Source organism: Cygnus olor, chromosome 3 (assembly GCF_009769625.2).
Source record: "Cygnus olor isolate bCygOlo1 chromosome 3, bCygOlo1.pri.v2, whole genome shotgun sequence".
In the NCBI taxonomy this organism is placed as follows: Eukaryota; Metazoa; Chordata; class Aves; order Anseriformes; family Anatidae; genus Cygnus; species Cygnus olor.
Window position 1 is genome coordinate 24920561 of NC_049171.1, and position 13324 is coordinate 24933884.

General features: G+C 37.7%; 1 protein-coding gene across 3 annotated transcripts in view; it reads left to right on the forward strand.

Moving 5' to 3' along the window:
* MCPH1 (microcephalin 1) overlaps positions 1 to 12682 on the forward strand; it is a 128345-nt gene extending 115663 nt beyond the window's left edge. Inside the window, exons 13-14 of one of the 3 annotated variants that reach the window (XM_040553911.1) lie at positions 8260 to 8497; positions 12429 to 12682. In XM_040553911.1, coding sequence (XP_040409845.1) covers positions 8260 to 8497; positions 12429 to 12484 — 294 coding nt within the window. In that variant the 3' untranslated portion in view covers positions 12485 to 12682. Of the gene's footprint in view, positions 1 to 8259; positions 9235 to 12428 lie in introns of those variants that run through there. The other 2 variants (XM_040553910.1, XM_040553912.1) reach the window with 2 other exon arrangements.
* The last annotated feature ends 642 nt before the right edge of the window (positions 12683 to 13324 follow it).

A 13324-nucleotide genomic window follows, 5' to 3' on the forward strand; every position in this document is an offset into this window, starting at 1 on the left:
TGTGTCTAGCTTTGGGCACTACACTTCAAGAAAGATGCGGATCAATTGGAGAGCATCCAGAGGAGACTAACAAAATGATCAGAGGTCTAGAAAATATGACCCATGAGCAAAGACTGAAAGAGCTGTGTTTGTTTAGTCTAGAGAGTAGAAGACTGAGGGGAGACACGATAGCAGTCTTCAAGTATTTAAAAGGTTGTTGCAAATAGGAAGAGAATAAATTGTTCTCAGTGTCCGTTGGCACTTGGACAAGAAGTAATGGGCTCAAAATGCAGCAAAGGCAATTTAGGTTATATTATTAGGAAAAGCTTTCTGCCTGTACGAGGAGATAAGCGTTGGAACAGATTGTGCATGGAGGTTGAGAATTTCTGTCTTTGAATTTTATTGGGATTCCTGGGGGCTTGTCACTTGTAGTCTATGTAAGCTAGTGGTATGCCAATGATGTGTGGCATAGAGTCGTATGTCGCACACTGGTATACCACTTCAGAGGGATACGCGGCACAGTGCTGCTTTATTTATATTCATGTGAGTAAAAAAACACCCAGTTATAGATGGTAATTATATGCAGAATTTAGACATAAATTTGCAATTGCAGTTTGCAATCTCATTACTGCCTGATGGTCAGCTGAGTTTCAATCTCTTGAAATTAGACAGCAGTTAAGGTGGACAAGTTCTTGAGGCATTCCTGAAACAAGTTGTGAACATTTTCTAATCCAGAAAAACATCCTTCTTTCTTTAGCTAGTCTGTAATTAGAGGATTTTTTAATTTCAAAAAGAATTAGTTTGTGTTGAAACTCAGTGCAAATGTATTGAATTTTGAATGTTTTTGAAGTTGAAGACAGTCACAGTAAAATGACCACATCTTACAGTCTTAACAGAGTGTTTTTAAGTGATGTGTATTGGAAATACAGCTCCTTAATTAGATGTCATACTTAACAGGGAAAAGACTTATTGTTTTGCCGTGATTTGTTTTTTATTAATCTATAGCTGAAAATGTTGATATTACATAGCATTTAAAAATAGTTCTAGCTTTGGAAAACAAGGAAATTAAACTAAAAATAAGTGAATTTGTTATCTTTTTTCCTGCAAAAATTTGCTCTGCCGGAAAAAATGGTTCAAAACATCTTCCAGTATAATTTTGAATGTCCGCCAAACAGTAGATTTATTTGCCAAACGTTTTCATACAGTATTCCCAGTGAGACTCAGTCTTTCAGAGAATAAATTGGTGAAATTAACTTTTCTTATCAGTCTATGGGATTTGAGAGAAGCAAGGTTGTCTGCCAACACATAGTGGAAAGAAACAGTATTAGCTAAATTGTCTGGTTTCTAGCTTTCTTCCCTTCACCCACATCTTGGCCAGGAAACACTTACGTGAAGGACTATGCAGAGGAGGGGAAGAAACTGTGTTTTGAAGAAGTTTCCAGATAATATGGGTCTTTACAGTATGTCATTTATCTTCTTTTACTTTTTCTTTTTCAAGAGCAGACGTAGAAAGTTTCTTTTTTTCTGGAGCAAATTTTCCACCCTATCTTTTAGAAGTTTCTCCCTCTGCTTCTGGCTCTGGGCTCAGTGCAACTTCTACTGCACAGACATGTACGGAGCCTGCCTGTGCATCGTCCCAGGCTGCGTGCATGTGCTGGGATGCTGAGGTAGCTTGAATGAGCATTCAAGAAGTGAGTTCTCACTTCTGTCTGGCTGAAGGCTTATGCTTCTCAAATTTGACAGATAGAGAGCTTCTGTTTTAGCCAAAAGATATCACTATCCAGTGGAAAAGTTGTTTCAATCAAGATTGAGAAACATGCATGCACTACTTGGAAATAATTTGTATGAATGCTGCAAATTGAGATTTGCTCTGAGGATGAAAAGCAGCTCTATCAACGATAAATGCATTTTGTGCTAAACTGTAGAATAAGGTTATTGGTGCTACTGAGACACTAGTGTGATAGTGTGGCTTGATCCAGCTGGGGTCCTGCATCTGTGTGAAGTGCCATTGATTTGAAAAAGACTTTTCAGAGCCAAAGATCTATTTCTGCGTGAAATATCTTGCTGAATGTAGTTGTTTCCAGCTCTTAACATGCTCTTTTATACGGGAGAGTACCAATTGATTTATCTAGTACAGCATTTCAGTGTGATTTTTAATTAGAGATTTTAATCAATATTTGAATTTTAAAACTGTCAATGTGATTTAAAAAAAAAAAACAGCAAACTGCTAAACTAAATCACAAGGAAATCAAACTAAAATGGTGAGCTCTTAATTGAAGTAGAAAACGTATGCCACACATTCTTCCTACAAAAATAGAGTTTCTGTTTTGGTTAGTTGTTTCCATTCTTCTAATAAACCTGATATTTTGAAAGATGAAAAAGAGCATTTCTTCTTTGTCCTGCAGGAGAGCTACTGCATTGTTAACACAAACTTCCTTGATCCCGGTAGGGTCCTGCAGATTCTGCAAATTCCTCACTGCAGGATAACAGGACTTTCAGAAGTCTGCACGCTGCAATACACCCCTCTTTATCAGAAGCAGGCTGATGCTTCACTTTTGTGTATGTATGTGAGCCCTTGATCTTTAAATGTACATGGGGTTCCACATATGTGTTTTCCTTTTAAATTTTTACAAAATGACGGACTGTCTGAAAATGCATGTAACCATGCAAGTGTAACGTTTCCTAACCGTGCTGTAGCTTTGGGTGTGTTCTTCCCAAGGTCTTTGTACAAATTACAAAAACTGGAAACACACATGTCATTTGGCCCATACATTTATCTATATTGAAATCATATGAATATTAATATAGTAGAGCTTCAGATTTCCCCAGCAACATCAATCAACTATATTAAATGGATATACTATTTTATGTGCCTCTTTTGTTAAAGTTGTAGATTATCAAACTATAAAGGCTGGACATTTTGTTATAGCAATTTTATGTTTTACGGCATTTAGTATAGTTCACCATTTAGCAGAATGGTGAACTAATCCAATGGTCAGATTCTTTTCTCCTTTATGGAAATGAGTAATTTCTCAACAACTTCAAATGAAATAATACTTTCTCTTTTGATAGCTATAAGCTATAAAACTCACAGTCTTATGTCTGCAATTTTGTCTTCTGCTTGCATTTGATAAAATGTCTTTATTATTTTTGCTAGTAATGTTAATCAGTATGTAATATATAGCTTTTCATAAATTCAGTAAATATTAAAAAAAAAACTTTTTCAAATAGGTATTGCTAAAGTTTCTGATCCTATATATGTTAGATAGTAATAACAAAATAAATTTAAAGATTATTTTAGTGGATTTTTTTATCTCTGTTGAATAGCAGAAATTAAGAATAAAGATTTACCATAATGCTTATTTTTATTGTGTAATATGTGACAATTTTTGAGATATGTATAATTATTACAGATTATTCACATTTGAATTCTAGCCTACAAATAGTTTCTATTAATTGTAATAATTCAGAACCATATACTCCATTTAATTTATGTGAAGTATTATTATTCTAACGGCATTTTAGACTGAAAATTTCTCCATGTGCTATTTTCTGAAAGTACACTGAAAATCATGTGCTGTTCATGGGACATTAGCAGTGTAATTGCTGAAAATTGTCCAAGTACATCCAGAAGGATTAGTTTCCTTGCATTTTCTATTGCTTGAATTCAGGTATCCATTCAGATATCAGATATACCTTAGGAGAAGTACATACATAATTCACGAAGTAAAAATAATTTATTACTGAAAACAAGTTACTCTTTCTTATGTATAACTTAAACTAACATTTGAAGGCAAGTTTATTTTAACTCTTATCCAATTGAATGTTTTCTTAAAACCTTGAAGTTATGATTCAGTTGATGATGAACTGTGTGCCATTCCTTCTTGTTCTTGAGCTTAACTTTTTCACATAGAACTAAAACAAAACAAAGAAAAGGGGGGGGAACAGATTGGTGTATTATAAAAAATATAAATCAGATTTGACTCCATTACTTCCAGCATTTCACCCAGCAAAAGCAAGCACACAATCACATATTTTTCCCTTCTCTTGCTGTCTTCTGCTCATCTTCTCTTGCTGATGAGATTTGGGTCCTGACTTAACAAATAGATAATACCTATGTGGAACTTGGTGGCTATTTCCTGAGCATCATACAAAGATCAAATCCTTGGACTTTTATGGGGTTTTGTGTTTGTTCCCGCACCCCACCCAGCAAGAGCTATTTTCATAAAGTTCTAGGCAAAGTTACAAAGTTTTGTTTTGTTTTGTTTTGTTTTGTTTTAATACATGCACTTTTGGTTTGTGGGGATTGAAAACCAGTCATAGGAGAGAGGAGAGTCGGTGAAATGTATTTCTTTTTTATAATGAAGATAAGTTGTATTTTTTATTTTACATTCTCCATAAGTTTTATTTCTCTCAAGAGCAGTGTTTCCTTTCAAAATGTAAGTTCAACAAACGTACATTAATGGTACGTTTTTGAGACATGCGTACATATAACAGGTATTGTCCTGCCATTCATCCAGTTAGTGAAAGAACGAGACTCCTAATACTCAAGATTTTTTAAAAAAAAGAGTAAATATGAGATTCTATGAGATTCTCTTCTTCTGTGAGATTCTGTTTTTCTGATCATTGCTAATACATCTGATCAGAAAGAAAAATTGGTGTCAGTGTCTGATAACGTAGCAGGCAGTGGTGCTGTCTGTTGTAGTACAGACTGACACGTCTGTAACTATAACTACCAACTGATATATACACAATTTGTGGAAATAATTATTTTGGGGGGCATGAAGTTTTCCCAGGCTTGGTCTCTTCTGAGGAATTATTTATTTTTTTTTCACCGTTTACCCAAAATCAGTATGGTTTCAAAGGGCTGGTAGCGTTCCTGGAGTGCCGTGAACTCTTTGATGTTGCAAAGGCAGCTGAGTCAATTCGGTGTAGGAGCTAGATTGCACTGTTTAATCCCACAGTCCAGCAGTGTGTGGTCGGCTAGCTGCCTCTGCAGCAACTGGCGAGTCCCATATTTTTCAGGTTAGCGGGCCAGAAAGCAAATCTAACCTTCCAAAATGCTCCATGAGCTCTGGACATGAATGCTACTGCTTTTCCCTGGCTGGAGGATGCGTGTGGAGATCCTGCGTGCTTGAGCAAATATAAGCACAGCTGCAGTGGTGGTTCAGGTGAAGGAAAAGTAAATGTGAAGTTCCGTGCTGAAGCTGTCCTTTACTGATATATCAGGGCTGTATTGTATTCCTACTTCATCCTCTTGGCAAATGAGTTGGTAATACACACAGCTGGAATTGTAATGGAAGCTGAAGAAAATAATCTCTATCGCATGTCTGAATTTCACTGTCCTGGGTTCCTTTAACATACACTAAACATGGAGAATAAATCAAGCTGTTTGTGAGCATCAGCTGAGGCAAGTGTTGGGTGCTCAGATTTTGAATTTCTTGATTTGTTGGTTAGCTGTGTATGTATTTGCATTTATTATTAACTTAATTCAGAAGTTCTTCCTATATGAAGACCTATCATAGTTTTCATTGTGATGGAAGCAAGGAAATGCTTTCAGGGAAAATGGTTGAGGAAGTGGGAACACCACTCTTTTCAATCATATTCTCTAAAATATGTGAAATAGCAGGACGGCAACAATTATATTTTGTCTTCTGTCTAAAACAAGTCCTGTTGCATTTTGAAGATAACAGCTTCTCATAACTAATCATTTTTGTCTTTAAAAATGTGGAGTTCCAGATTGACAAAAACAATGTAACATCTGTCTTCATGACTTAAACCTGATTTGTTTTAGGTAAACAAACATAAAAGTCTCATGCTAACTGTCTTTCCTCCATTCACTGCAGCTGATTCATCCAAATAAACAATTTCAGAGATCTTCTCTTATCACATTGTATCTGTCGTAAAGCTTTTCTGAGGTTGATGTGAAGGGACTACTATTTTTACTTGACTATAATTTGTTCTTTAATTCATTGACCATGCTTAACGCAAGCAGTTTTGTAGTTTCATGACCACACATATTTTTAATGATAAAAATAAATGACTGCTGTCCCAGTAATACCAAAATCATGACACTGGTCCATAGACACCGCTTGGAGATTGCAAAGTGTTTTGTGTGCCTGAGCTAGTCCCATTTGATGGGACTGATCCGCTGATCATGGCCTCAAAGGCTCACAAGGTCCATTGGCCAGTGACACTCCTACCAAATTCTAAATCTGATACCATATGTTAAAACTGTACAGTGCATAGTTTTTGGTATTTCATGACATCAAGATGCCCAGCATCCAGATGTTTCTAGAGGAGCATTCTGCTCAGATGGAGAAAGGTGGTACATACAAAGTCCAAAAACAGATCTGCACGTGTAAAGTATCACGTGTCAACATATGTACAGCAATTGCAATCAGACGTGCTCACTGCATGAATGTTGAACAATTCTCTGCCTGTGGTCATTTGTCTGGCCAAGAGTTAACGCTCTTTCTCTGAACTGAGCTGGGGTCCTCTGAATTCTGCAATGTAACTCTGCTTTGACGCTGTGCTCGACAAAATTATTTAGAAGCTGTTTGGCTTCCATGAGACAAGATTATGTGCCATGTCGTTCATAAATCTAAGTTCACAAAGGAGAAGAAAATACAGGCTATATTTTTGGGTTGTGCTTCAGGTTTTTTTGGCCTGGTTCATCCATAGCAGTCACTGTCTTTATAACTTGCTGAATTCAGAATACAAAGAATCAGTTCAGTTTTATTCTCAAGAGAGCAGCCAAGGAATTAACAAGAACAGAAAGCTGAATTCTGTATTGATGGAGGAGAGCTCAGAATTCAAGTTTGGATTGACTTGTCCAAGAATGGCACACAAGACAGTGGCACAGAAATGACCCAAGCTATGAAGCACGGGCTTCACGCTTCACTGGTGACCTGCCTAATTGGTCATAAGTGCTAAGGCAATGTACTTTGACTTTCATCTGAGAATCTGCGAAGACTCCATGGAAGTATTTGGCTTTATAAGACCTTGTAAACCAGGTGAAGACTCTTTTGGCTGCACATCTGCGAAGCACATCTACTATTGCATTAACATCTTAAGTGCCTGTGGTTTTACAGTACTTTCGTGCCAGCACTGGAGGAAGGAATCCACTCAACAAGTAATTTCTTCAGCTACTGGTTACACCACTTCACTGACTGCAGTTCAGCTCTTTTATGTAAACCAGATATATACAGTGTCCTTTTTGCTATGTAACGTGCTTATGTTGCTCATCTGTATGAAAAAATCCGAGCATCACATAACATGAAACCTTTACTTTTGTTCTCATCTTACTCCTAGACCATTATATATTTTCTGAATTTTGTCAAGGGATACAGACTCATAAATGTTAAATACATTAATCTGGCAGGTCAATGGCAATCTCGCTTTTAAGAATTTCGGGCTTGATTCTTCATTTATTTTAGTATTAAAACTTTATATTGCTTACCATGGGTTGTACACTTGTTCTGTGCACTGCTTTCATGCACAGTATACATACAGGAAATGGTTTTAATTGCTGAACCACTGTCCCGTCTGATATATACAGATAAGAAAATTTCCCCATATAAATCAAGGTTTTTATTGGATAGTATTAGAGGCTACACTATATTCACAGAGGACATCCTTTTTTGCTTTTGTGCAGACAGAAGTGTTTACATGAAACAGTCAGTTTGCTGTGAGTTCTGTTACATTTATGTCACTTCAGGTATCTCAGAGAAAATGCAGTTGGTACAGGAAGACAGGAGAGGCAAAGAGGTTACAAATTCATTCAAACTGTCAATTAGATATATTTGTAAAGCCCCCAGATACAAACTGATGAACACTATATATTGTAAAGGATTTCACAGTTTGTATTTCTGCCAAAATACTCTAATTATTTAGAAAATCCTTTACAATGTCTATGTAATGGCACTGTTATAAGAATGTAGGATTATGGTGAAAGATAACTCTGTCAAGAGCTTTAAGAGGTCTTACAGGTAAGCCACCTGGCCTATGATTTAAGAGTCTCAGCTCTGGTTTTGGAATTATATCAATCAAGTGTATCATATATGGTAATTTTAGTTTCTGTATAAAACAACTAAAATAATAAAATACAGAAAATTCACTGTATATTTTACCCAAGCGTTTCTGATAGACATGAAGAGTAAAGTTTGTATTCATGTTCTCTCGTTCTTTTTTCCTGAATTAATGAAGAGAATGATTAGTTTTACTCTGAGTGGAAATATACCACAATGTTTATCAATTTCTTTGCTTCCTCACATACAGATCTGCAGACTTCAGCGTCACCTATCAACAGGAAACTACCAGCAGAATCTCTTTTCAAACCAGCCTGTAATGTTTGTATCTCCCACCAGTCAGCCACCCTGCAAAAATCTGATTGAACTTATACAACTGTCAGGAGGAAAAGTATGTAAAGCCTTACGTCAGGCAAAAATCTGCATAGGAAAATACCCAGGAAAGAAGTACCAGGAAATAAAATGTTTATCAGAAAAATGGATATTAGGTAAGACACTATACTTCAACCCATATAAAATATTACAGAATATGTATTCAAAAATGGACTATAAATTGTTTACTAAACTGAGGTTATGAAGAAGGAGATGGAACAGACTGTTACAGTTATGTTTTCAATACGGTTGTCTCTGTGATGAGGACGTTCTGTTAAAAACTAAGGCTTCTTTGTGATGATCTGGCTACTCATCTTTTTAATTTTATGAAGAACAAATTTAATCCAAAAATATATTTTTTTTCAAATTTGTCTTTTATATGATTTTCTCATTTAGAACAAACTAGATTATGGGAAAATCGCACAGGATAATTTCTTTTTAAAAAAGAAATGTTTGTCAATTTATTAAGACATAATAAGAAAGATTTTTAACTGGTATAAACTGGCATAGCACTACTGAAATGCAGTAACAGGCACTCTCTGATAATCTGTCCTGAATTATATGTTATACATCTGACAGACAGTTTTCTGCAGTCACTGATTTCCACTTGGAAAAAGTTTATATTTAAAATCTTCTGTTAGTTTCCTAAGAGCTATTAGTCCATTACTTTTCCATTATTCCATCACAGTTCTAAAGGTTATCTCATTGCAGGGATTCAGATGTAAAATTGCAATATCCTCAGCCTCAAAGAAAAGCTTTGATAATCTCCTTCAGGTTCACAGCTTTCAGTCTGACACTCCCATTTTCAGACAAGATAAGGGTATTTTCCAAAAAAAGACCTTTTGCATACTAGAAAAAAAAAATAAAATTAAATTTTATGTCAAACTCCTCTAGATAGTACCCCACTCAAACTCTGGCAGTAACTGTACAACACAAATTGATGTTATATGAGACTACATAAGTAAGTCCTAATCTCTTGACTGTTAATGCTATCAGATCATAATGACTTAAACCTGAAAGAAAATAACTCAAAAGGAGAAATGTGAAGTGAGCCATAAGAGAAGAATACTTGTCTAAATGCAAGTGTTACTTGATACCTGAAGATAAAATTGTGAAGAGCTGAAAGAGATGCACAAGGAGAAGGCATCGTTTACTGTGCCTTTCTCTAGCTTTGAAGAAGACTTTAAAGACCAAACGTGGCCAAAAATAGTGACTTGGTGAGCATACCAGAGGTTTGCACAAGACTAAAAATATTATATAGTAAATTAAACATAAAAGTTTCACATAATATTTCAGTGGTTAATTTGAGGTGGACAAATGTAATAATCAAGAGTGGCATTTTACAGTATATGCAATTTAATACCAATCTCCTAATACCCATCTCCTTCTGTTACATAATAAATAAAAGGAAGACTAAGGAAAAAGCGTGCCCCCTCCGTAAGGAAATGGAAGACCTGGTTACCCAGAAAATGGAGAAGGCTGAAGTACTCAATGACTTTTTTGCCTCAGTCTTCACTAGCAAGTGCTCTAGTTATACCTCCCAAGTTGCAGAAGACAAAGATGGGGACTGGGAGAATGAAGAACTGTAGGAGAAGATCAGGTTCGAGACCATCTAAAGAACCTGAAGGTGCACAACTCCATGGGACCTGATGAAATGCATCTGTGGGTCCTGAGGGAGCTCACAGATGAATTTGCTAAGCCACTATCCATCATATTTGAGAAGCTGTGGCAGTCAGGTGAAGTTCCCACTGTCTGGAAGAGGGGAAAGATAACCCCATTTTTAAAATGGGAAAAAAGGAAGACCTGGGGAACTACAGGCCAGTCAGTCTCACCTCTGTGCCTGGCAAGATCATGGAGCAGATCCCCTTGAAAACTGCTAAGGCACATGGAAAATAAGGATGTGATTGGTGACAAGCAACATGGCTTCACTAAGAGCAAATTATGCCTGACAAATCTGGTGGCCTCCTACAACGGGGGTTACAGCATTGGTGGGTAGGGGAAGCAACTGACATCATCTGCCTGGACTTGTGCAAAGTATTTGACACTGTTCCCATGATATCCTTGTCTCTAAACTGGAGAGACATGGATTTGATGGATGAACCTCTCGGTGGGTTAGGAATTGGCTGGATGGTCGCATTCAAAGAGTTGCGGTCAGCGTCTCAATGTCCAGGTGGAGATCGGTAATGAGTAGTGTCCCTCAGGGGTCAGTATTGGAACTGATGCTATTTAACAACTTTGTTGGTCATGTGGACAGTGGGATCAATTGCACCGTCAGCTGATGACACCAAGTTTGCTGATGACACCAAGCTATGTGTCGTGGTCAACACGCTGGAGGGAAGGGATGCCATCCAGAGAGACCTGGACAGGCTGGAGAGGTGGGCCTGTGCGAACCTCATGAGGTTCAACAAGGCCACATGCAAGGTCCTGCATCTGGGCCGGGGCAATCCCAAGCACAAGTACAGGCTGGGTGGAGAATTAATTGAGAGCAGCCCTGAGGAGAAGAACCTGGGGGTGTTGCTTGAGAAGAATTTCGACGTGAGCCAGCAACATGCACTTGCAACCCAGAAAGCCAGCTGTATCCTGGGCTGCATCAAAAGAAGCATGGCTAGCAGGGTGACTGAGGTGATTCTCCCCCTCCACTCTGCTCACATGAGAGCCCACTTGGAGTGCTGCATTCAGCTCTGGGGCCCCCAGCACAAGAAGGACATGGATGTATTAGAACGAGTCCTGAGAAGAACCACAAAGATGATCAAGGGGCTGGAGCACCTCTCCTATGAAGACAGGCTGAGGGAGCTGGGGTTGTTCAGCCTGGAGAAGAGAAGGCTCCAGGGAGACCTTATAGCAGCCTTGCAGTACTTAAAGGGGGCCTACAGGAAAGCTGGGGAGGGACTCTTCGTCAGGGAGTGCAGTGATAGGACAAGAAGTAATGGTTTTAAAATGAAAAGGGTAGATTTACATTAGATATTAGGAAGATATTGTTCACTATGAGGACTGTGAGGCACTGGAACAGGTTGCCCAGACAAAACGTGCATGACCCCTCCCTGGAAGCCAGGTTCAAGGCCAGGTTGGATGGGGCTTTGAACAAGCTGGTCTGGTGGGAGGTGTCCCTGCCTATGGCAGGGGGCTTGGAACCAGATGACATTTAAAGTCAATTCCAACTTATACCATTCTTTGGTCCTATGGCTCTGTAATTGTTAATTTTGTCTTGTACATATTCAGCCAAGTACCACTGCATGAAACTCCTTCAAGAGCGCTCTGGCATGTGATCTCTCTTGTGGCACAGCTGACTTCTACTGGTCCCATGGATGTCTGCCTCACTCTAATCCAGCATCTCCTAAACTACATGGAGCTGGATTGACCAAGCTCAGCCCATCAGTGAATCAATGGAGCTGTGTATCTGGCTGCATAGTCTCACACATTACATAAAGGATCTGAATTCTGTGTGCTTTTACAAATTTCTCAAATTTCTTTTGCATTCTGTTGGTGCCTTTTCTGTTGCTATGTCTTGCTGATGTGGTATGGTGATGGAAACACCAGCTAACAGATTTGAAATGATGAATCAGCAGAATTTGGAAAAAAGAAGTGTTTCTGTATGGTACCTTAATGGGTACAGGTCTTTGAAGCTTAGCCCCTCTCTCAGGAACATTAAAGAAGTGGCTGTCTGTCCCTACAAATTGCCATCATAATCAAATAATTAAGTCAGATCTGAAGTTTGTCTAATCTTTGACACTTCACTGTTGTAATCCAGTTTGTGGTTATCTGCTGGTAGTACAAAATGCCAATTAACTTGCTTAGTGTTGACCTAAAAAAAAAAAAAAAAAAAGAAAAAAGAAAAAAGCCTATAGGTATATAATACAGCACTGTTTTTTAAACTTAAATAAATGGTAGGTGTTTCCAACATTGTCATCTGACTGTTTGCATTTGTTTTAGGGTCTTTCTCTCTCTGTTTTCTCAGCTCCACTGGACTGCTCTGAAGTACATTGCTGCCTTATAATCTGTTTCTTGTGCACGTGATCTTAAATAATCCTGCCTTTTTATTTCTTTTAGATTCAGTCACTCAGCATACAGTATGTCCTATGGAAAACTACATTTTTCAGCTGTGAGCTAACTCAAGAGCTTCCATATGGCTGCAAGGAACCAAGCCTGGTTTGGCTTCAACAACAAACTAAGCTGTGAATAAAATTTCTAAGAGAATGCAAGTTACATATTTATTAAACACGGTGAAATGTTTTCTACATTTTTATTACTTATATAAATGTTTATCTTGTGATTATTTTTTAATAATAAAGTTCTTCCCAAATAAAATCATTGTGCTTCTATTTATTTGTTGAAGACCTTTGGACCTAAAAGTTGAGTGAATTGTTATGTTCTGGGTGGAAGTAGAAAGATGCTTTCTAATCTCAGAGTGAATTTGATCCTGTTTTAGTGCAGTTAAAAGCTGTCCGTGCAGCGTGGGTGACTGTGCCCGAGCTAACTTTGGTGTAGTTAGCAGGAGCTGTCCTACCAGTGCATGGGTTCTGTAGGTTCCTCTATTCTGAGCACCCATGTGGACAGCTGGAGGCCCATGTTGCCATATCTTCTTGACCACTGCTAAATAAGTTTGTTTTGGTAAAAGGATAAGGTGGTTTATCATGCTTAACTCACACATCCCAGTGTAAACTTGTAAACTTCTACATTCATTTTTCAAAAGTAATTCTAACTCATTAATTATGTTCAGATGCCTTCAAATGCCTTACATCTAGTCTGAAACCATGAACAGCTACTGATCCTGAGTCAAATGAATTAAGGCAGTATATCATTCATTCATGCACTCAAATCTCTTGAAAATGGAACTCTTCAATAAATCCTTTAGGCATGTTTGAAAAATGTACGCAAATATTTTAAACGTTAAAATCTTCTTCAATCTGTGTTTTTGTTTTTAGCAGGTACAAATATTTGGATAT